The 23,052-nt window shown below is 44.0% G+C and overlaps 1 protein-coding gene across 5 annotated transcripts in view; it reads left to right on the top strand.

Annotated features, from left to right (window-relative positions):
• The window catches only part of DYNC1I1 (dynein cytoplasmic 1 intermediate chain 1), a 341,106-nt gene that overhangs the window by 214,953 nt on the left and 103,101 nt on the right, over positions 1–23,052 (top strand). For all 5 annotated transcript variants that reach the window (XM_062178067.1, XM_062178065.1, XM_062178066.1 and 2 more), the window contains 3 exons: positions 1,428–1,590; positions 3,476–3,575; positions 9,846–9,971. In XM_062178067.1, the coding sequence (XP_062034051.1) occupies positions 1,428–1,590; positions 3,476–3,575; positions 9,846–9,971 (389 nt within the window). The remainder of the gene's footprint in view (positions 1–1,427; positions 1,591–3,475; positions 3,576–9,845; positions 9,972–23,052) is intronic.

Here is a 23,052-nt window from a genome sequence, read left to right as displayed (position 1 = left end):
GCTGGAACCTATGGGTGGGCTGTGTTGGGAGATTTCAGGTTGTGGTAGATGAATCATGTTTTGCCACCATAGTACCTGGAGAGCATTTCTTAAGGTGTGTACCAGTGACCAGAATCATTCTAGTCTCTTGTTCAAATATGGATTCTCAAGTGCCTCCCGAGCCCATGTCTCGTGGTCTGGGGCCGGGAAAGGAAAGCTGGAAGGGAAGAGACATGAACATTAAAACTCTCAGTCCCCTGCAGTGGCTGTAGAAAGGCCCTTGAGAATTCCGATTTCTTAGGACAGGGGCTCCACGGTACTCTTAGTGGAATCAGCTGACTGCACCTAAGCTGTTCTGACCTCTGGCCAGGGGGAATTGGTCCTGGTTATGGCGATGGCCGTAGAAGTGTCTGGGAGACTGTGCGATCATGAGTGAGCAACGCCCCCAGGAACCCCGTGTCTGAATGTAACACATGGCTTCCTCCTGCTGGTTTGGCATCTGCACTCATGAAAGGTTCATCGGTCCAATGTTTGTTGATGGCTCTCTCTACCTGAGAATTAAGCTCGAGTTCCCGGCAGCCCCAAAGCTTTGGCTGACAGTTTCTGCCCTTGAAGACTTTTCATTCTGCGAGTGTTCCGGATCCCTCGCCTATAGTTTTCTGAAAACCTGCTGGGAAGGAATCATGTGTGTGACTGCAGCAGGGCTCTGAGGTGCACTAAGTTTCAGGACCTGTAACACACAGCTCATTATTCCCTCTCCCTGGGTCTCAGTTTGCATCTTCAAATTTAGTTTGATAGAGCCAGAAAAGGAAGGCATAAAAATTGAGGGGCATTTTAAACGAGCATTTATTTGTGTTTTTGTATTTGTTTAGAAGTAGAAGATATCTTGGGTGAAAGTGGGTTGGGAAATGCACACATTCAGCTTTTGAATGGAGACTATGCACTAACTGGTCAGCTTTACCAACTAACCACCTAAAACAAAACTAATTTACCCAGTAGAAAAGAGGAAAGGCACTATCTGGGTCATATAATGTGTAGTTCCTACTTATTTAATACAGACAGCTTTATAATAGTGTCTAATATATGTATACATGTGTATTTATTATATATATATACTCATCTATTTTACCATATTTGAGCTGTTTTTCAAGTTCAATTGTGAAGAAAGCAACATTTAGATCCAATTGATAAACACACCAATCTGTTTTCATTTGTAATCTTTTCCAACACTTCAAAATAATAATTATGCCAGATATGAAATTTTTTGTGGAGACATTGCACAAATCTTGGGTGTGAATCTGTGAGTAACTTAGAATCGATCTAAACAATAGCTTGTTTCTCTGTGTCTCACCTCTCCTTTGATAAGCAGGCTTTTTCGAGAATTGGATTTCTCTTGCTCAGTGTTAATTGACTCTTTTTTCTGTCCTGACAATCTCTCCCATAAAAAGCCCCTCCCAGGGAACTGACAGAAGAAGAGAAACAGCAGATCCTTCATTCAGAGGAGTTTCTCATCTTTTTTGATCGGACAATACGGGTCATTGAGAGAGCTCTGGCTGAAGACGCTGACATCTTTTTTGACTACAGCGGTCGAGAGTTAGAGGAGAAAGATGGGTTAGTCTCTAGTGTGCATGTTTTAAAAAACGGTGTCATACGGTATGTGTTGATTGTAAATTTATCCATGTATTGACAAGACAAATCCCAAATCTAACAAATAAGAGGAGGAGGAAACTACAGGACTGGTTTTGCTGAACAGCATTGAAGATGGGCTTCGGTTATCACTTCCAGTATAGTTTCCCTGTAATTATCACGTGTTCCCATGACAGGCTTGTGAACTTGATGTCTGGGGGAAAGTTCAGGAGACAGAGCCTGGCAGTCTTCCGCATTGTCCTTAGTGCAAACGCTCTTCTAAGCTGGCTTGTGTATGTGTCCTTGATGTCCAAATAAACAGAAAGTTAAAGAAACTTAACATGAGACATGAGCAAAACTAACTGATATGGAAGACATTGAAGACTGGAAAAGTTTTCTTCTTTTTGATTCAGTAAAAATTATGCTCACATACACACTTCAAAAATATCATGGAAAACAGAATTTAAAAAGTTTATTTTGATTCAAAAAAAATTGCAACACATGCATAGTGTTTTCAAAATGTGCATGTCTATGAGCTTTTTGAAGACATCTTTGAAGCCTTTTGGCATATGCAAGGATACATTTACAGACAAACAAATGAACAAACTTAATAAGAGTGAGGGGCCCTAAATTACTCTCTCTGTGACTGTCCTGTGTATCAGAGAAGGGATATTATGTCATTCTGGGGATCATAGCAGACCCTTCGTGAGCCTCAGAAGAAATAGACAGAGCCGTCTGGTAGCCACTGATTTCTCCTGGTGAAGAACAATATGTGAAGGTAGGATCACTTGCCCTTTTCATCAGACTTGATGTTTTACTATTTTTAAAATTCAAATGCGTGGCTCAGATAATTCTGGGCCCCATTTTACCCTAAGTCAAGTACGTACTGGCCAGGTATTATCCTGGGCTCCTTGAAGAACCTGAGTGCACGTTCCTCTTGCCTGAATTGGTAGTGATGAAGCTGAGGAAGAATCAGGAGGGAACAAAAGTCCCAATAGTTCAACTAATTAAAGCCCAAATAAATGTCGGAAGCTGGGTCCCCCAGGCTGGACAAGAGCTATGTGAGCTAAGTGATACAGAGTGCAAGCCAATGGACTGATGCCCACAGAGAAAGGAAGCATGAGTGTGGAGCACTTCCTGATCAGGAGCCTGTGCAATGCTGACAGCTTTCTGTGTGCATCCAATAGCTGGTGATGCAGAACCGGAAGTCCTCGTTTCTAACTTTTAGTCCTGCAGAGCAAATATGATCAGGGCGAAGTTCTTATAAGAGAACATCACAGCCAGTTGAATGTCAGCCGAGTAAACCTGGGCCAAAGTGCAATCCTTTAGCCCCACCTGAGGTTCAAACCCCTTGCAGGAGTGGTAAGGATGGGGAACACACCTGATGCAGCCCCCTGCTCATCATGTCGGTAACATGGTAGAAATGATCACTTACCACTTAGCAAGGAGGCAGCCACTGCAGCCAATCCGAATTTTCAGTAAATAGAAGCATGCCTCTTATTCCTGTCCTAAGGTCAGGTGAGTGGTACTGATTCCAAAGAATGCCCTCATGCATCGTACGCCCTTGCTAGCTAGGAGATTTCAAATAATTCCAGCTGCAAGCTAGAATCTGTTAGGAGGAGAGTGCTTCAGAAACAAACTTGATATTTTCTATCAGGCTTGGAACAACATGTGGGAAATTCTGGGCTGTTTTAGAAAGAGCTTTTCACAAAGGAGAGCATCTCCATTTCATGTATTTATGACCAAAGTTGGCTGTCAAAATGGATGTATGTCCCACACTTTGGTCATCCCACTGTTTCAGTGTGAGTGGTGCGCAGACCAAGGCCATTCTGAACCATCATGTGTATCTCTTATGTGCAATCTCTCCCAGGGATGTTCAAGCTGGAGCCAACCTGTCTTTCAACCGCCAGTTCTACGATGAGCATTGGTCCAAGCATCGAGTGGTCACTTGTATGGACTGGTCTCTCCAGGTAAGAGCTACTGCAGGCACAGGACAAACTGGGTTTATGTTCTGATGGCATTTGTATGAAAAAATATGTGAGATTTCTTTCTTCACTTCGGATGTTTCCTAATCTGCAATTCTCTTTTCCATGCCTATTGGTTTTCTTTCTCATTTTGTTGTGGTTTCAGTTTAGATTCTCCACTTAGTTGTGCATATTTATTGAGTCCCTATTATGTGCTCAGTACCAAACAAGGCGCCACACCGTTCTGCCCTTGGACTTGCTCTCATTTGGGTCACCATTGATCTCCTGTCAACTTGCATGGACATTCCTAAGCTTTTACTTGCCCTTAGCTCTCCTGGTGAATCAGTTTAATTGACTTCCCTGTACTTAAAGAAGCAACTTCTTCTCCCTGAGTTTTCCTCTACTCTTCCTCCTGACATGCTGTATGTGAGAGATCTCTTCCACTGCTGTGAATTCAACCACATCATAGGCAGCCTGTCTGTAACTCCGCCCAATCACCCTCTTGAATTCCACTTTCCGCATCAGACAGATTCACTCTGGTGTCCCACATCATCTCAAACCAACCGTCAACTCATCTCCATGTATCCCAAACCCTTTTTTCCCTACCACATTATCTTTATGTGAAAGACATCACAACATACCCAAGGACCTGAGGCAGATATTTCATCTCAACATTAGCGATTCCTCACCCTATCTTCAAACCCAGCCTGTTACCAAGACTGTCCTTTTTCCCATGTCCACATTGAGCATCTTACACCTGCACTGTTGTTAACCCAACTGTGCTTTCTACCCCCACGCTTGTCCATCTGGAGCTTTCCTTCAGTACATCTACCCCAATAACCTTTCTAAAACATAAATCTGATTACTTCCCTGGATTAACAGACTGCACTGCCTATAGGAAAAACCTAAGTTTTTCAGTGTGGCATCCAGATTGAGAGCAGGCAAATCTACCAAGAGCTGATTTGATGAATGAGTTGACAAAATACCAAGCGCTTTGCCCAGCACGGGGCAGTGAAGTGATGTGCCAAGGCATGCAGCCTAGTTGTGCTGAGGTCGGAATGTCAACCCAGGTGATCTAATCCCTGAACCCATGTTCTTGACACTGTGCTATGTTCCTGCACCGACAATGACGTAATAGTCAGGAGGGCAACAGGAATAATTAGTGTTGGGCAATTTTGCATAGCAGTTTCTGCTGCCTTGTAGTCTGTGCTTTCACTGGGCTACTAGTCATAGCTGGCTTTTAATTTGCATTTCTTGTATGCAATGCACAGTGTCAGCTGCTCTGAAGGCTTTATCTTATCTCAGCCTCGTACCAACCCTATGAGGAAGCAATTATTGCCACTGCCATGTGTTAGTTGAGGTTCAGAGAAGCAAAGTAACTTGGTAAAAGTCACTCAGCTGGGTTGTGGAAGAGCCTAAATATTTTCTCCTTCTGAGACACTTGTTCTTAACCACTCCCCCTCACAAAGGGCTTCTTTTAACGCTGAGGGCAAGACAGCTCAAGATGCAGGATGATGGAGAGTGTATTGCAGGTGCTCTCTGAGTTCAGAGAAGGCTGGAATCTGTCTCTGGTCAGTGCTTTCCAGTAGACTGGGAGGAGAGAAGGCAGCCTACCAGAGGGAGCACTGAGGAGAGTGCCGTCTAAGCCTGTTGGAACCCGAGAGAGCTGAAGCTGAGCATCACCCCTATGGCAGGACGGTCAGCAGCCTCCAAGTGGGTTGGTGCATCCCCTTTCACTTACAGACAACAAGGTGTGCGCTGCCTGCTTGCCCAGAGAGCATTTTCTGCTGGAGCCTGGGTGGTCCGAGAGCACAGCAGTCAGATCCCAGCCCGGGGCCACACTCAGCTCTGCTAGCTCACTCCCAGGAGCCTTATCTGACACATTCCCAAAGGCAACTGGGCGTTGTTCCCAGGGCAGCTGACAAGGCTCCTGGAGGAGGAGTGGACCCACGTCAGTGAGACAGCCCCTGCCCAGCCACAGCGTGCTGTGGGAAGTGAAACTGGGAAGGGCAGAGACTGTACATAGAAAGAGCTCATTTATTTTCCCCATTTTGTGTAATCATCCCATTCATGCTGTGGGGAAGAGGTTTGCAATGCTGAAAAATGTATTTTCTAGGCCGGCGCCGCGGCTCACTAGGCTAATCCTCCACCTTGCGGCGCCGGCACACCGGGTTCTAGTCCCGGTCGGGGCACCGGATTCTGTCCCGGTTGCCCCTCTTCCAGGCCAGCTCTCTGCTGTGGCCAGGGAGTGCAGTGGAGGATGGCCCAAGTCCTTGGGCCCTGCACCCCATGGGAGACCAGGATAGGCACCTGGCTCCTGCCATCGGATCAGCGCGGTGCGCCGGCCGCAGCGCGCCAACCGCGGCGGCCATTGGAGGGTGAACCAACGGCAAAAGGAAGACCTTTCTCTCTGTCTCTCTCTCTCACTGTCCACTCTGCCTGTCAAAAAAAAAAATGTATTTTCTAAAGGGTATATGAAAGAGGAATTAGATAACACAGTTCCTACAATCACACCACTTTTGTGGGGTTCAGAGGCCCAAGTAACTCTCTACAGGGTCGAGCCATCATAGGTGCTTTTATAAGATTAGTCCATGTAAAGATTACTTATATGAGCTCTGTATCACCTTAGGCCAGTTATCTAACTTCTGTTGGTTTAAGTTTCCTCCTCCATAAAATGATAACGGTCATTTCTACCTCATATGCATCTTGTGAGTACTAAATGGGTTAATATACCTATAGGATTAAGAATTTTTAAATTATCTGATACATAAACAGTAGTTTTAAAATGCAACAGTAGTGAGAGCAGTAGCAGCAGTAATATTAGTAGTGTTGGCAGAACATAACTCCTACTGCCTGTTATCCAGAGTGAAATCTAAAACCATTAGCCTTGAGCCATTTCCAACCTTTTCCTCTTTTCTTACTCCTCACATAGCCGGCCTCTGGGCAGCACTGATGTCCCCTGAACATGTTCTTCTCCATTCCATTAGTTGAGGAAACATTGCCTCTGGCAAGATTAAGTAAAAAGGAGATTTATTGGAGTGCCAATGAGATGGTGAGGGAATCCTTGGAAAAGATGGAGGATCAGAACTCAGGAGCAGTAGAAACCTGGGCAGCTTGAGGAACTCCATCCAAAGGATGTTGTACTTAGCCTAGCTCATGCACCAATCCAGAGTTTGTGTGTCTCCATTCAGACATTACAACATCCATGTTGGAGAAGACAAGTAGCTCAGCTTCATGAAGTATAAACCCTGAAATTAATGAATTATCCCTAAGAAGTCAGTTACCTCTGTATTGGGATAATCTCCAAAGAGGGAGAATCCTATGAGTGGCATCGTTACCCAAGAGGCACCTCCTGCACCTTTGTATGTGGTCCATGCTGTCCTCTCTTCTCTCCTGGTAAACTTCTTACTTGACGAGGTCCAGTTCCAGGCTCATTTCTTCTTAGAGGTTCCTTCACTGTCTCTCCCTGCCATACCCCGCCCTAACTGGGGTGCTTATGTTCTCCTCTGTGTTTCTACAGAACTTGGTTTACACTTCCATCGTAGCATGTCTCATTGTCTTCTTTTACGTCTGTGTTGTGGTTATTCTTACACGTATCTTACCTCTTTCTATTTCATGGCGAGTTCTTATAGGCAAGGGCACAGTATTGTGGACATTCTTGCCTCAATTTTACTTGACACAGTGCCTTATATATGTGTAGGGGCCACTTGTTGCATGCCGCAGTGTGCAAGTAGGGACATGGCCTTGAAGCCAAGAGAATTCAAGTGGGGTTCTCACTTCATCACATGATAGCAACTTCATATGGAACAAGTTACTTATCCAGGGACTCTTGGCATCTTCATCTGTAGAAACAAGTAAACTACTGCCTACTTGAGAAGACTGTGAGGACCAAATGAGCCAATCTATCACCCAGTTCAGTGTCTAGCACATAATGGGCATTTAAATATGTGGGTTCTTTCCTCCCCAGTAAATTTCAGTTACTTATAAAACAAACCAGACTTGAGGGCATATATAGTAATTTCTGGATAGAATGCCCCTAGGTTATCAACCTTGAAGCATCCAAACCTATGAGTAGTCAAATGAATATAAATTTTATAATTATATGTATTATCTTAAAATCATAATTCTAAGCAAAATTTAAGATTTAAATAATTGTTTGGAGACTCTTTATTGGAGCCTGAGAAAATATGAGTAATTAGGCTCAAACAATGGCAAAAAGATATGCCAGAGGAGAGTTTGAAACCATAAAATCTTGCATGCGGTTACGATTTAAACCAGTACCTTTAGCCTTTGAGATCCTAAATGTAGAAATTACACCAAAGGCATTTCACTGGCATTTTACTAAAACACTCCATTTTCTAAAAGAATTTTGAAGTTAAATAATTTCAAATATTTTCAAACAGAAAAAAGGAAAAGCTGAAAGTGGGTGCCACCGATGAGACCCAGATGTGACGCTGTGGGATGTTATTCCAGCCCCTTCTGGCTGCTCCCTGGCCCCTGTGGTAGTGGTGTTGATGTTTATAGAGTTGCCTGTTCACATGTGACATAGTTAAACTTCAGATGAGCAGTCTGGAGACTTCTGTGTTTATCTGGATGTTGGTCTCTTTGAATGGGCTCTGAATCAAAGGCCTTCCTTAATAGGCCTTTGATTCATCCGCTGAGGAGCATTTTCTAATAAAGAGTGATGACTTCCCCTGGTGGCCACATACATGTGTAAAGTCGCATGCGTATACTGCCTCTGCACCACCAGCAAGTTGTTCTCTGCAGCTTTCTTAAGTCGAAGCAGCTGAAAGAATACAGCAAGCCACATAGAAGACTTAGAGTCAGTTATTTTTGATGCAAAAACATCAGTGTTCCAACTTTTAAGGGAAGTTTCCTATTTAAATATATACATAGCACCAGTGCAAAGAAACAATTAGCTATAAGAGAGTGATATGATCTATAATCTTGGTGCTATTTTTAATGGGGCCACCTTAAGAAAACCCCAGGAGTAATGACACTTTCATGAAATGGATTCTAACTGTAAACACCTTCCATGAGACTCAGCCTCAGTTTCTTTAACAACGCCCAGAACAAAGTTCATGTGGGGTGAGTGGGTGTTTTTGAATACCAGGCATCACTGTAGAATCATCCTTTTTATGTTCCTGGTTGTGTTTCTTGCATTTACGTTTTTAATTATTGGCATTGTTTAACACAAGAGGGTTAAATATAAGGTGGTTTTTTTTTTGTTTTTTGTTTTTTTTTTTTTACTGGGCACAGTCATTAAAGTAAAAAAACACAGAAATAATTCAAAAGATGTTGGTACAAGTTTATTTTATGCTAGGATTTAATAGATCTTAGATTCAGAGGTCAATAAAAGCTACTCCACTTTCAATCCAGCTCCCTGCTAATGGCTTGGGAGAGCAGTGGAAGATGGCCCACGTGCTTGGGTCCCATCTTGTACCCATCTTGTACCCATGTGGGAGACCTGAATGAAGCTGCTGGCTTTGGTATGGCCCAACTCTGCCTGTTGGGGCCATCTGGGGAGAGAAACAGCAGATGTAAGCTATCTCTCTCTCTCTGTGTGTGTGTCTCTCTCTCTCTCTCTCAGTAACTCTGATTTTTGAAATAAATAAATAAATTTTAGGAAGGAAGGAAGAGAGAAAGAGAAGGAAAGAGTTGAGGAAGTAATAGAACGTAATATGTGAGGATTGAAGAGAGGCGGTCATTCAGGAGAATGTTAGTGCTAGATGCTCCAATAGGGAATGCGGGAAGAGCAGATTTCCTATGGAAAATCAAGGATAACTCAAGCCTAGAAAGACAGATTGGAAAATTTCTAGAATATTAGAGCATTGGAGTGGATGTGATCACCCAGGGAGAATTTGTAGACAAAGGCAAAAGAGAGGGCAGCATATCCCTCTTGGAATACATCCCCCCTTGGAGACCCTGTAGGGACTAAAAAGAGTGATCAGGGAAGAAAATCAGCAGAGACAGATGTAATGGAAACCTTTAAATTATAGGAGAAAGAAGCAGGTAGGTGTCATGATACAGAAAGATCAAGCAGGGTTGGCTGTTTGGTAGGAGGCACACGCACACAGAGCGTGGGAGCCAGGGACTAGATTACGGGGCGGGGTGGGGTGGGGTGGTGGTGTGGCAGCAAGCTGACATGAAGTATGCCTCAACTGCAGACCAAGGTGCCACTGAAGGTATGCAGTGGTGCGTGTGTGTGTAGGAACAGGAAAGTTTTCCTTGTGTTGTCATCTTAGCATAATCCACCCTGTGACCTTTTCCATTTAGTACCCTGAGCTGATGGTCGCTTCTTACAACAACAATGAAGATGCTCCCCACGAACCAGATGGAGTGGCCTTGGTTTGGAACATGAAGTTTAAGAAAACCACCCCAGAGTATGTCTTCCACTGTCAGGTAGGAGTCAGCGTTGTAAAAATAGCTTACAGCTCCTGCTAGACCAAATATAGTTCATGCTGTATCGCTTCTACCTTATGTTGAGAGGAAGAACTGGGTTTAAAAGTGGAATTGTTGACAGTTTTGGAAAATTCCCCCACAGTAACCTAATGTTTGGGGAAAGCAGCAACAGTCAGGAAGCCTGGTTGGGCACTGTGTGTCATTTACTTTCTATTTAAAACAGCCCAAATGAAGATGAGTTTATAAAGACCTCGCACTTAGGAAGAATCGTGGTGTACCACTTCCTTTGCTTAGCGGCAGCATATGCTTGCCACCCACATGGACATCCTCAAAGCTCTGCCATTTCAAGTTCCCTCCTCCCTCTGAATGCACTTCAATGGATTTTGCCAGTTTGAGGTTTAAGGGTGCCCTATTGCTTTACAGATAATAATACTTCTGTAGCTGGTTTGGGGGAAGAATTATCACCAGTGCTTCTTGAATTGTTGAGAACTGTAGATGCTGTTTCTAGTTTGCCAGTGCAGAGATCATTTCAAACAGTTGGGACTATTTCGCTCGTGTGCCTGCTGACACGCGTCTCTGCTTCCGCTGACACGCTGCAGGCTGAAATCACGCTACGCTTGCACACGCTCAGCTTGGCTCTGTGGCCACGACCCTGCCTAGATAATAGGCCTCGACACTGACCAACGCACCAACCCCTCTGTGCATTCCCCCGTCCTGTGATTATGCACAGGAAAATGGAAAGCAACCATTCCAGCTCAAAGTTTCGGTTCCTCAGCTATTGCAGTTCGGAGATACCGCGTGGCAGCTTACCCCAAATACAGACACATCATTTAAAGAGGCTGGGCCAACCTGTTGACTTTGGGAGTTCAGTGCCATTTCCTATCTGGGAGCAGGGTATCTGTTTGAACTAAAATCTGTTTAGACTTTAGGACATTATCAGATATAGTTTGGGGAACAGGAGCTGCTGGAGTAAAAGTCTCCGTCTCAGCCTGATTGAGGAGGCGCTGGCGCTGGCCATGTTTTTCTAATTTGCTATCTCAAAAACAACTTAACAAGAGATCTAGTCTGCATAGTAAATACGCTTTATTTTCTGAACCTTTGAAATAAGAACAGTTTTTTCTTTTCCTTTTTTTAAAGATTATCAAGTTTGTCAGTCTGATATGCTCTTTCTGTAAACATAGAAGCACAAAATCCTAATTTGGTTCAGTTTTAAGAGGTTTGCTGAATTGCCAGGAAAATGCTATAAGGATTATGGGATAAGGAAAAGCACATTTTTGAAAAACAGTTCCTTGAAAGTACTTTGATATTACAGAAAGCCTAACTTTAATTTTAAAAATCTAAGCAGTAACACATTGTTTCAATCAGTGTGCATGATGTTTATCATTGTTTTTAAAGTTTTAATAATGTTAACTGACTAGAGGTACCCTATGGCAATCCCTGTTTGATAATGCACTTAATATTCACAACGTTACATCGTAAAACAGTTAATAGGGAGTGTGGCAATGCTGAGGGAAGACACAGATTCCAAAGGTCTTTGGAGTTCAGTAGAATTGTTTAATGACCTGTTTCATTGCATGGCAGTAGTTCATTCCGGTGTTCACTGCATAGGGCATCCCTCACGTCTTTTTGGTATCTTTGAGATCATTTGCGAAGATTTCACCAACAAGCATTTACTTAGAGTTTCCTCCTTAAATGACTCAATATATGTATTTTAGAAGAAAATATACTCCTGATTTAAAAAGTTAAAGGAAGCCAGACTCTTGTGAATATACTAACGAGGTAGCCACACCAGAGTTGCCAGGAGATGCTGAACAAACCTCCCTGTCCCCTGGATACCTTCACTTGAACTGGTGACAGAAGTACGAGGGATTCTGCCTCGCCTTCCCACTGGAAAAAAAAACCTGAGAATCCTAATGCTTTTAAACTTTAGGGTTGACCAAGAAACATGTGCAAAAGACCCTGCAGATTCTGGGGTTCTAGGTGTCAAATGAAAGTTAAACCATTTAACTGTGCATATGTTTAAGATGTTGAAAATCATGGTTGTGCTACTCCAGTATAAATGATGAAGAATTCATATAAATACCCTTCCCATTAATCAAAGACATTGGAGAACATCATGATGATCCAAATTGCTGAATACCACTGGAAAACCTACTGTTAAATTCATTCTCTTAAAGTGACCAGACTGGGAGCTATAGAGGGAAGAGTGTGGGACCAGCTCTGGGAGGGTAAAAGGAAAAAAGCTTTGATCCTCTGCAGAAAAGAAGGAAAAGAAAAAACAAATCAGCAGAGAAAAAGTAATTTTGGGGCCCTTCTGAGGATGCCTTGTATACTAGCCAGGCTAGTATACAAGAGACACAGAGTCAACAGGAGACAGGTGAGTATCAGATAGTCACAAGCATTTCTACGTGTATCTGTATGTACTTGAGTGTGTAAATATATATGTAAATATATACATAAATAAATATGTATGGGTACATGAGTGGATAGATATATGGAAATATATATGAAGAGAGAGTGATTGCAATTTAAGAACTTGGCTCGGGGCCGGGGCCATGGCTCACTTGGTTAATCCTCCGCCTGCGGCGTCAGCATCCTACATGGGTGCCAGGTTCTAGTCCTGGTTGTTCCTCTTCCAGTCCAGCTCTCTGCTGTGACCCAGGAGGGCAGTGGAGGATGGCTCAGGTGCTTGGGCCCCTGCACCCACATGGGAGACCAGGAAGAAGCACCTGGCTCCTGGCTTTGGATCGGCCCAGTGCCAGCTGTAGCAGCCATTTGGGGGGTGAACCAAAGGAAGGAAGACCTGTCTCTCTCTCTCTCTCACTGTCTATAACTCTGTCAAATAAAAAAAAAAAAAGAACTTGGCTCATGAGATAAGGGTGAGGCAGCAGGCTGAGGAATCATTAACAGGTGATGCTGCCTTCTTGACTGAAATCTGCAGGGCTTCAAGCAAGGTGAGGATTTCTGTTGCAGACAACCTTGGCTCTTCTTTGGGAAACGTCAGTCTTGGCTGCAGGCCCTCTGCTGATGGCTCAGCCTCCCCCACATGATGGAGGATAATCTACTTTACTCCAAGTCTACTGGCTTCAGTGCGAATCATGATGGCAGGTGTTGTGGCACAGCTGATTAAGCCACAGCTTGGGACACCTGCTGCCCATCTGGGGTCCTGGTTAACGTCCTGACTACTCAGTGCCTGTGATCCAACGTCCTGCTAACTCGAATAGGAGGCAGCAGATGATGGCCCAAGTAATTACGTTCCTGCCATCCACGTGGGAGACGTGGATGGCATCCCTGGCTCCCGGCTTCAGCCTGGCCTAGCCCTGGCATTGTAGGCTTATTGGCATGAACCAACAGATGGAAGATATCTTTCTCTCCGTATCTCCCTCTTTCTGTCACTCTTTCAAATAAATATTTTTTAAAAGTTAGTCACATCCTAAAAATCCCTTCACACTAACATCTAGATTAGTATCTGACCGAACAACTGGGTGCCACAGGCTGCGCCAAGTTGACATATAGCATAAACACTCTAGTTTACCTTCCCAGCAATCTAGAAAACCTGTGTCTTTCACAACTCTTAAAATCCTGCCAATTCCAGATCACTTTGGGCTACTAGGCAGATACACCTGAAATGATTACCCTTCGATGGGAAGCTGTTAGATATCAAGGAAGAATGGCTTTCTTGTCTGGTGGGAGAACACAAGAATTTGACGTGGTGGGCAGTTTCTCTGATACTAACTGGACTGAAAATCCAGTCCTTACCTCCGTGGTCATAAGCTCCTATTACTCCTGCTGCCCAAACTGGCTACGAAAAGTCAGGAGGGGAAGGCAGGTGCCTGTGACTGTCACAGGTCTGCAGTGAGCTAGACTTGCACACTGAAGCCCACGCCATACCTCGTGCTGTGTTGGTGGGTGCCGCAGCCAGGTAACACCGTGCAGGTGTGTGGAGGGAAGGAGGGGCTCCGTAGAGAATAAATGGAGCACATTGGGTGCGTGGCCTCAGCTGATCACGGCAGTCACGTGGGCAACTTTAAGAAAAGCTGCTGCTTGACCTCTAGGGCTCCAGGTCTCACTTCTCTGGGGTCCAGCCTGGGCGTTTGGAAAGCTCCCAAGAGATGCCGTAAAAGCTGAACCCCACTGACTGTCGAGGGGAGATGAAGAAAGAGGATAACAGGTAAGAAAACTGGTTGGCTTTGTTATCTGGAAGTGCAGGACTCTTCGTCCTCACGCCCTGAGACCCCCCTTTCGTCCTTGGCCCAGCCTGGAGCAGCGTTTCTTGCCTTTGTCAACCTGGTGCTATGCCTGACTGTGCTTGAGAAGTGTTCTAACCACTGTCCCTGCTGCTCCCCGCTCTGCCTCTTCCCCATGCTTGCACCCCCGCCTCCACATCGGTGATTCTGTAGCTCAGGGAGTGCTGAGGTCATGGTGGAGGGTAGTGGTTTGGAGGCGCCGTGTTGTTTATCCAGGAACACGTTCAGGGTCCCCTGGAACAGGGTGTGGTGACAATGCACAGCAGAGAGTGCTGCTGCTTTCTGTGTAGTTTCACGCCTTGGCACAGGTGATTCCCACGCAATTGAGATAAAAACAAGATAACATCAATGGCTGCCAAAGGGAAGCAATCATTGTGTTACAGCTAAGTCATCCTGAGCTGCTGTGTCTCCCAGTTGGGGCTCCTGGACAGTCCAGGAAATGACAGATGAACCGGTAGGTGGAGGTTAAGTGGAGTGCGAGGATAATAAAGGCCACCTGGTTACCGTGCACGAAAGTGTAACACCGCTGGTGATACTGACATTTGTCTATTTTATGTTTGCTCCACACTTCTGCCTTCATGAGCCCGTAGATACTTAAAACAAGGAGGTAGAAAAGATGTTTTTCTCCTTTTCCACATTAAAACTTTGAAAAGTTCAGGGTTGCCCAGCCAATGAGCAGTGAATCAAATCCTAGGACGTTCTGTTTTCTATGTCGTGCAGTCTGCAGGCTGCCTTCTACGGGGATGGGAAAGCATGGGGTTGGTAGCAAAGCTGTGCAGATGCTGCCAGGTGTGTGTTGGGCAGCCCGGCACTCGGCAAGCCATCAGTGAGACATGCCTTCTCCATGTGGCTGTCTTTCCCATCTCTGGCCCGAAGGGAAATTCAGAGAGCCCAAAGAATGGAAAACAAAACAAAACAAAAACAAAAACAAAAAAAAAACCTTTTTCAGTGAACTATAGCTTTTCTTCTACACCCTTGGTGATCTTTGGTGAATCTTGTTTACTACAATGGGCCTTTGCTCAACACTGATTGGAGTCGGGTTGATTGTGTGTCCACATGGTCCTGTGATGTTCCAGTAATTTCAAAATTAGATAACCAGTTACTTAGTAGGAAAGAGGACCAGGCGTAGGGAGCAACGGGATGGACTGTGATGATTGTTCTCGTGGGATTTTAGAATAACTGCGTTAAATGATCTGTTTCTGGCTGATCTCTGTTGATTCTTCTTATTTTTCCCAAGTGTATAAATGCAAGTAAATCCATTGACTCAAGAGCATGGTCCCAGGTGCTGGGATGCAAACATACAAGAAACAGATACCAACTTGGTATTCTTTTCAAAACCTTGCATAATCACAAAAAGATTCCAGTGTGAAGGCTCACTTTTCTCTGTTGGGAAGAGCAAAGCCAAATGCCTTTCCCTTCGTGGGCAGTTCCGTGTCTTGACTACACTGAATTTTCAGTGTGGGCCCTGGTCCGGCATGTTCTATTTTCATTTCAATAGAAGCTGTCTATACTTGGAAAAGATCGGTGGACTCCACATAGAAATCAACCGCTCGGCCCCAGCACACAATCTGGCCACGTCCCTGCTGTCCTCTGTAGTGGCTTCTGCACACTGTCATTAGATTAAGAGTCTGACCACCCCACGCTGCTTATCCTGGTGTGGCCTCCCTCTTTTAAACAGAATGAATAGAATCGGGAATAGAGATCTTAGAATGATCTGCATTGAGGTAAGAGGCGATGCTATATTTGGAGCTGAGGTTGCTCCGAGGTTTTTATTTTTGCTTCTGCTTTTTCCTGCTTTGGTTTCCTTGTTGGCATTCTCTTTTCAAGGATGTTCTGGAGCTGACCTGAAACCCTCACTGTTTGGAGGGGGAGAGCAGGGCGTGAAAGGGGGCAAATAACCTCCTTGGGGCTGACCTTGAAAACTCCCCGTTGCTTTTTTTTCTCCTGTGTGACTTTGTTTAGCATTCGGATTCCATAAAGGTTGAGGTTGTGATGCATGACCTCAGCTGCCCAGCACTTGGCTCTGATGAGTTTCCCCCAACCTCAGAGAGCCTTCGGCCTGCAAGGCCTGCTGGGAACTCGGGAGGGAACGTGGGCTGCTGGTGGTCAGGAGAGGGACAGTGAGCCAACCACACTTCTGGGTGCCCCGTGGAGACCTGCTGCAGCGTTTCCTAAGCCCACAGAGAGCAGGCGTCTCCATCGCTGGGACCATGAAGTCAGCTCCAATAAACTTCCACCATCAGCACTCAGCCCATCCCCAAGTCCAAATCTACAGAACAGCTGTGGACACACAGGTATACATTAACTTACTCATTTTTCTAACATATGGTATGGCCCGAGAAGTGTGAGAATTCATTTAAATAGAACAGGATGACTTTCTTTTGCACAGGCTGACAAAAAGGAAAAGACATTTTTTTTTAATTAAGGAATATAAACTTCATGCATTTCATACATAAAAATTTAGGAATATAGTGATTTTTCCCTCCCCACTTCTCTCCCACCCATACTCCCACCCTTCTTCCTCCTCACTCTCTCATTCCCATTCTTATTTTTTACAGTGATGTATTTTCAGTTATCTTAAGACTCATAAGATTAACACTACAGTAAGTAGAAAGTTCAAATACTATGAAGAAAAAAGAAAAAACATTGTTCAACAGTCAAGACGAGGGCTGTTCAAAACTACTGCATTACAAGTGTCAGTTTCACTATTGTAGATTACCTTTTAGGTTTTCTATTAGTTATCACAGATTAGGGAAAACATGGCATTTGTTTTTTGAGACTGGCTTATTTTGCTAGGTATAATGGTATCCAGTCGCATCCATCTTGTTGCAAGTGACAGGGTTTAATTTTTTTTAACCACTGTGTAGTATTCCATAGTATAATGTATGCCAAAATTTAGTCTTCGGTTGATTCCATATCTTCGTTATTATAAATTGAGCTGCGATGAACATGGGGGTACAGATAACTCTTTCATATGCTGATTTCATTTCCTTTGGGTAAATTACCAAGAGTGGGATGGCTGGGTCAAATGGTAGGTCAATATTCAGCTTTCTGAGGTATCTCTATACTGTTTTCCACAGTGGCTGCATCAGTTTACATTCCCACCAAAATTGGATGAGGGTACCTTTTTCCCCATATCCTCACCAGCATTTATTTGTTGTTTTCTGTACGGGAGCCATTCTAACTGGGTTGAGGTGAAACCTCATTGTGGTTTTGATTTGCACTTCCCTGATGGCTTGGGATCCTGAACATTTTTTCATGTGTCTGTTGGCCATTTGAATTTCCTCTCTTGAAAAATGTCTGCTCAGGTCCTTTGCCCATTTCTTGATTGTTTTGTTGTTGGCGTTTCTTGTTCTATATAGATCCTGGAAGTTAATCCTTTATCAGTTGCATAGTTTGCAAATATTTTCTCCCAATCTGTTAGCTGCAGAAAAGGCACTTTCTACACTTTTCCGTTGGATGTGCCAGGAACTGGTTATGAGAGGTCAAGATAGAAAAGTCTAGATGACAACTAGTGCTGTGTTCAGTGTGAGTTCCTGAGATTCAAAAAGAAAGCGCCTATCAGGTGCTTTGTAATTGGCAAGTAAATGCCATGGTGAAGGACATGCTAACCTATGTAAGTCCCAGGCCATTTTCAAATGTGTTGTTCAGCACATGTAAGGATCAGAAAGTGCAGAAGAGGGAACCTCAACCAGTGTGGTATAGGTGATGGCACATATTCCAGAGTATGAAAATGGGGAAAACTAAAGATTGCATATGACATAAAGGTAAAATTAAGCTCTTACATAAAAGTTAGACATTATGTAGATCAGACAAGAGGAACAGCAGCACAGAGTTGCTATTTTGTGCTGTGGGGAAAAGGCATGAGAGCTTAAATGTATGTGCTCAAAGGAAGGCAGGCATTCAGAAGCGCCTCTTCTAGGCCAACTGAGTATGGCCGCTCTGATGACCGAGGCTGGAGCCAGACACTGATACTAAGTCAAAGAGCAGAAATGTCACTTTCTGTTTGGACCACGGAAGCTGAAAATTTGCTTTGCGAGCTGTCGTGGTTTATCTTCCCTCTACTGGAACCTCTTCTGAAAAGTAACACAAGAGGAAGCAGAATGAGTTACTAGGAAACAGCTAAGGAAATGAGAACGACTGACCAGATTACACAGAAACTGAGTCCCGGGTGATTCTTCATCTGCCCACAGCAGAGCAGCAGACTGTGTACAGTACCAAGTGTGCTAGACAGTGGCTGGACTACTGGACACAAGGGATGCCGTGCAGATACTCACAGGAAGTGCATATTACAGAAACACCACATAGATTTCAAAATGCTTTGCATCAAAATAAGCTTTCCTTTCATTTCTACTCTTCAACAAGCTTTTTGAAGCGCTCTCCTAGATTTTGTTTAAATTATATTGTAAGTGATGAAACTAAAGCTTCACGTGATTACAAAAACTAAGACTCAGTAGCATCTGCTGTGCCCATTAATGTGCATATACTCCTATTGTAGACAAGGAATCCCAGCATTGACCATTGTACTCGGGTCCTTCAATGGACTTCATTCCTTTTCGCACACCCTAGGCTAGAACTGTCTAAACATGACTTTCTCCAGCTGTACTTCAGCAAACAATTGCTCTGGGATTTTTATTTATTTGAACATCAGAGTGATAAACAGATGCCCACACATAAAATCTTCGATCTGTTGGTCAGTTCCCCAAATGTCCACAATGGCCAGGGCTGGGCTAGGTCAAAACCAGGGGCCAGGAATTCCATCCAGGTCTCCCATGGAGCTAGGACTTGAACCAGCACTCCAATTAGAAATGTGGGCATTCTAAGCAGGGCTTAACTTGCTGTGCCACAACACCAAGTCCCATGTCTCCCTGCCCCAGAAATTATTAAAATTGTATAGGGAGAGCAATATGATCTGAACAAGCTCTCCACTACCCTTTCCTCTGTGCCTTCCTGGCCGGCTGTTCACTGAGAGCAGAGAAGCCTCAATCTTGAGAAAATGGTTGCCCTGAGGAGTCTGGCTGCCTGATGATGGTGTTGTGTTTACCTTTCCTGTCATTGTGAGGATAAAAGAGGATACAGGTGTGTTAGCATGGACTGCCATAACAAAATACCATAGATTGAGCTGTTTAGGAACAACAGACATGTCTCTCACACTTCTGGATGGTTCTAGATAATTCCATTTCTGGTTAGGGCTCTCTTCCTGGCTTGCAGACAACTGTCATCTTGCTCTGTCCTCATATGGTGTAGAGAGAGCAAACGGGCTTTTCAGTGTATGAACTCTTTCTTGGAGTGGGTGGTGTGTGTGCATGTACAATTCCATTGTAATAGGCATACATACAAATCCATTGTAATAGGTGAACCTGCTTTGAAAAAATAGAATATTCTTTCCACATGTGATTGTTTTGCTGTTATTGTATGATAGTCAGATGGGAAGAAGCTTAAACCTTGGCATTTTTCATTTAATTACTTGGATATATTCCGGAAGAAGGTTCACCTTAGTTTCATTATTTACTCATTCACATATTAATCCATTCAAGAGATACTTATGGGATATTTAGGGAATATTCACCATGGCCAGGTTCTCGCAGCGATGACTGGCTGGAGTTAAAAGTGGCATCTTCTCTCCCCAGGAATCCTCCAGCTCGCCTCCATGCCCACCAGGCTGATTTTCTATCACCTAGCCAGCTCCTTTCAGAACGGGCCCCTGTTCATACTGGCCACATTTTTAGGTGTGTTCTTTACATACAGATGCCAAGTGACAGAGAACCTGGGACAATTCCAGGGTTGTCTGAGTGACCATTTAACCATCTGTGTCTTAACTACATGGTGCTGAGATGTTTACTGAGTTGTGAGAAGTAGGTAAGTGTATGGTGGCTAAGTAAAGGCGAGATACAGTCACACAGCCTAGTACTAAATTTGATTCTAGTACTCTGAAACCCTGTAACTTGGGTAAGTCAAAGAGTTATGAGACTAACATAAATGATTATGTATAAACACTCAGTGCCAGGCACATGGTAGGCACCCAGCGGATGTCAGCTACAACTATTATCTAATATGCAAGAATGACATGCAACATATGTACCCATCTATGTGTGCTGTTCAGATAGCATGGGTGAGAGCATGAGACTGAGGGCTCTGGGGAGAGGGACCAGTGTGGCCAGGTAACAGGAGAGGACTGGGGGTTCCAGGGTAAAGGCACCTAACCGACAAGTACAAAATGAGCTCAGTGATCTAGTTACTGGCATGCTTGTGTACATGGCTGAGCCCCATCCATGCTTTGTGCTTGTGCCACGCTAGTAGAGATGCACTGGCTTGATCCACACTGGTGGCCTCGGGAACAGTCTTTGCAAAGGAGCCCCTGGTATATACTGGTGGACATGGCACATGAAAACCTTGCAGAGAAGTTGGTCATTGCCATGCTCAACCCAGTCTGTAGACCATGGAGTGAGGATAGGGAAGATGGGGTTGGAAAATTGTTGTGAATATTTGTGATGTTGTCCCTTGCAGAGACATGTGTAGCTGGGATCCCTGGCAGGGGGAGGGGTGTTTCTTTGGAGTTGCTGTGTGTCTTTATGCTACATTTTCATTTAGGCAGAAGCAGGTTTCACATTTACCAAAAGGTTAGAAAGGAGAGAAAAGCCTTGGAAGGGCCATGCCCGCCCTCAGGAAGGCAGAGGAGGAACAGCATTCCTGGAAAGGGGTCTGTGGGAAGCCCAGGATGAGCTGTGGGGTAGTCCCAGGCCCTATCGGTACCCACAGTGGTGAACAAGGCCACCACCACCTGCAGGAGGGCTGTCTTTGCATTGCTTTGGCTTTTTGGCATTTTAGGGATGGAATAACCTCAAGATTTCAGACCATCTATTTCTAAAACATAGACCTTTCTTTTCCTTTACCAAGTAGACCAAGACTCTCTGATTAGTATATGTGTTTATGGGATGGCTTCTACGGTCAGATGAACAGGGCTGTTTGATCATAGCATGTTCTTAATAAACCCAGAGACGGGTATTCCCAAATAGTTGCATTATTATTTTGAATCATTTCAGATGGTTACTCAGCAAAACAATTCTAAAAATCATTTAAAAGCACCTATTTTAAAAATTTTTTATTTGAAAGGCAGAGTTGCAGAGAGGCAGAGGCAGAGAGAGGTCTTCCATCTGCTGGTTCATTCCCCAAATGGCTGCAATGGCTGGAGCTAGGCTGATCTGAAGCGAGGAGCTTCTTCCAGGTCTCCCACATGGATGAAGGGCCCAAACACATGGGCCACCTTCTGCTTTCCCAGGCCATAGCAGAGAGCTGGATTGGAAGTAGATCAGCCAGGACTCGAACCAGCACCCACATGGGAATGCTGGCACTGCAGAGGGCGGCTTTACCCGCTATGCCACAGTGCCGGCCCCAAAAGCACCTATTATTAAAGAGTTTGGGGGAATGGAATCATCACCTCCGAGGGAAAGCTTTCTGACCTTGGTTGTAGCAACACACTTGGCTCTTTCCATATTTCTGCTCATATTGATAACCATTGTAAAATAGCATGTTCATTGTTAGCCAAAGAATTAAGCAAGAGACTGCTTTTCTTAGGTGAAAGATTATTTTTTGGGGTAATCTCAAATAGGCTGTTTTTTATGGGACAAATGTGTTGCCATGATCACTTTGTAACCACTCTTTTGGGTCTGTAACGTTCACATGCATTTTTCCTTTTCACTGGTTTAAAAAGTGTTTCCAGCACCTATATATAATTCAATGTTATTTAACATTGTCTCCTTGCTTCTCTGATAACTTTGCCTAGTATTATATTGAGTAGTTGAGATTAAAGTATGCCTCATATATGGAAAACCCTTTATTTCTTTAAGCTGTGATGAAGGTCTTCTGAAAAACAAGAGAGCAGGAACAAAAATGGTACACAAGTGCCCATACTTAAAAGTGCACACACACACACTCAAGAAGAAAATCCTAGTCAAAAGCTATATTTCATAAAAGAGAACTATAGTAATGTTGACGGTTTGCCAAAACCTCAAGCAGTGACAAAATCCGCAGAGTGTCCTGGAAGGGATGCCTTTGCAAAACCATGCCTCTCCAGATGGTTTGGATTAGAGATGTTTAAAAACACATGGCAGCATTAGTTTGGTTTAGAATTCGTAGTTAATTCAGTAGATAAAATAATGCAAATTTGAAACACTAGCCTGTGTATCAGAAAAAATCATCAAATCTTATGATTGCTGTTAGGGGAGGCTGGTATGTGATGTGTTGATTTTTAAATGATCTAATTGAAATAACAAAATTAACCAAGAAAGGGCTAAAAAAATAGGATTAAAATATGAGGGTGTAAGTAAAAGCTTTTTTTCTCTGCGGAATATTTATTCCTTAAGCTGTCATATCCAATCAATTTGTATGGGATTGGACAGCCAATTGTCATTTCCTGAGATACACTACGTGCAGAGGTTGTGTTACAGAGACAGGGAAGATGGAAAAATAATTTCAAAGCCTGATGCTGAGAGAGAAGCCAGGATGTCCTTCAAGTCGGCTAAGTGTTGCCTGGACCCCTCACCTTGCTGATAAAACCACAGAAGCCACTTACAGTCAGTTTTTCTTGTGGCTTCTTCAGCTGTTTCTCCCATACTCTTTCTTAAAGAGTGTTCTTGGTGTACAGTCCAGTAAGTTATTGTATTTTATCTGCAACTTTTCAACTTGAGGGCGGAAGCTCCGTGTGAACAGTGATTGCGTATGTTGTATTCTCTGGCCCCAGAACCCCAAAAGTCTCCATCGCTGAAAGCCCAACTCCCACACACTGTTCACTTCCTTGTACTTAAAATCAGCTGCAGCCCTTGCCCATCTCCATC

The sequence above is a fragment of the Lepus europaeus genome, chromosome 20 (genome assembly GCF_033115175.1).
Source record: "Lepus europaeus isolate LE1 chromosome 20, mLepTim1.pri, whole genome shotgun sequence".
In the NCBI taxonomy this organism is placed as follows: Eukaryota; Metazoa; Chordata; class Mammalia; order Lagomorpha; family Leporidae; genus Lepus; species Lepus europaeus.
Note: the sequence above shows the minus strand (reverse complement) of the source record. Positions and strands in the feature narration are given on the sequence as shown.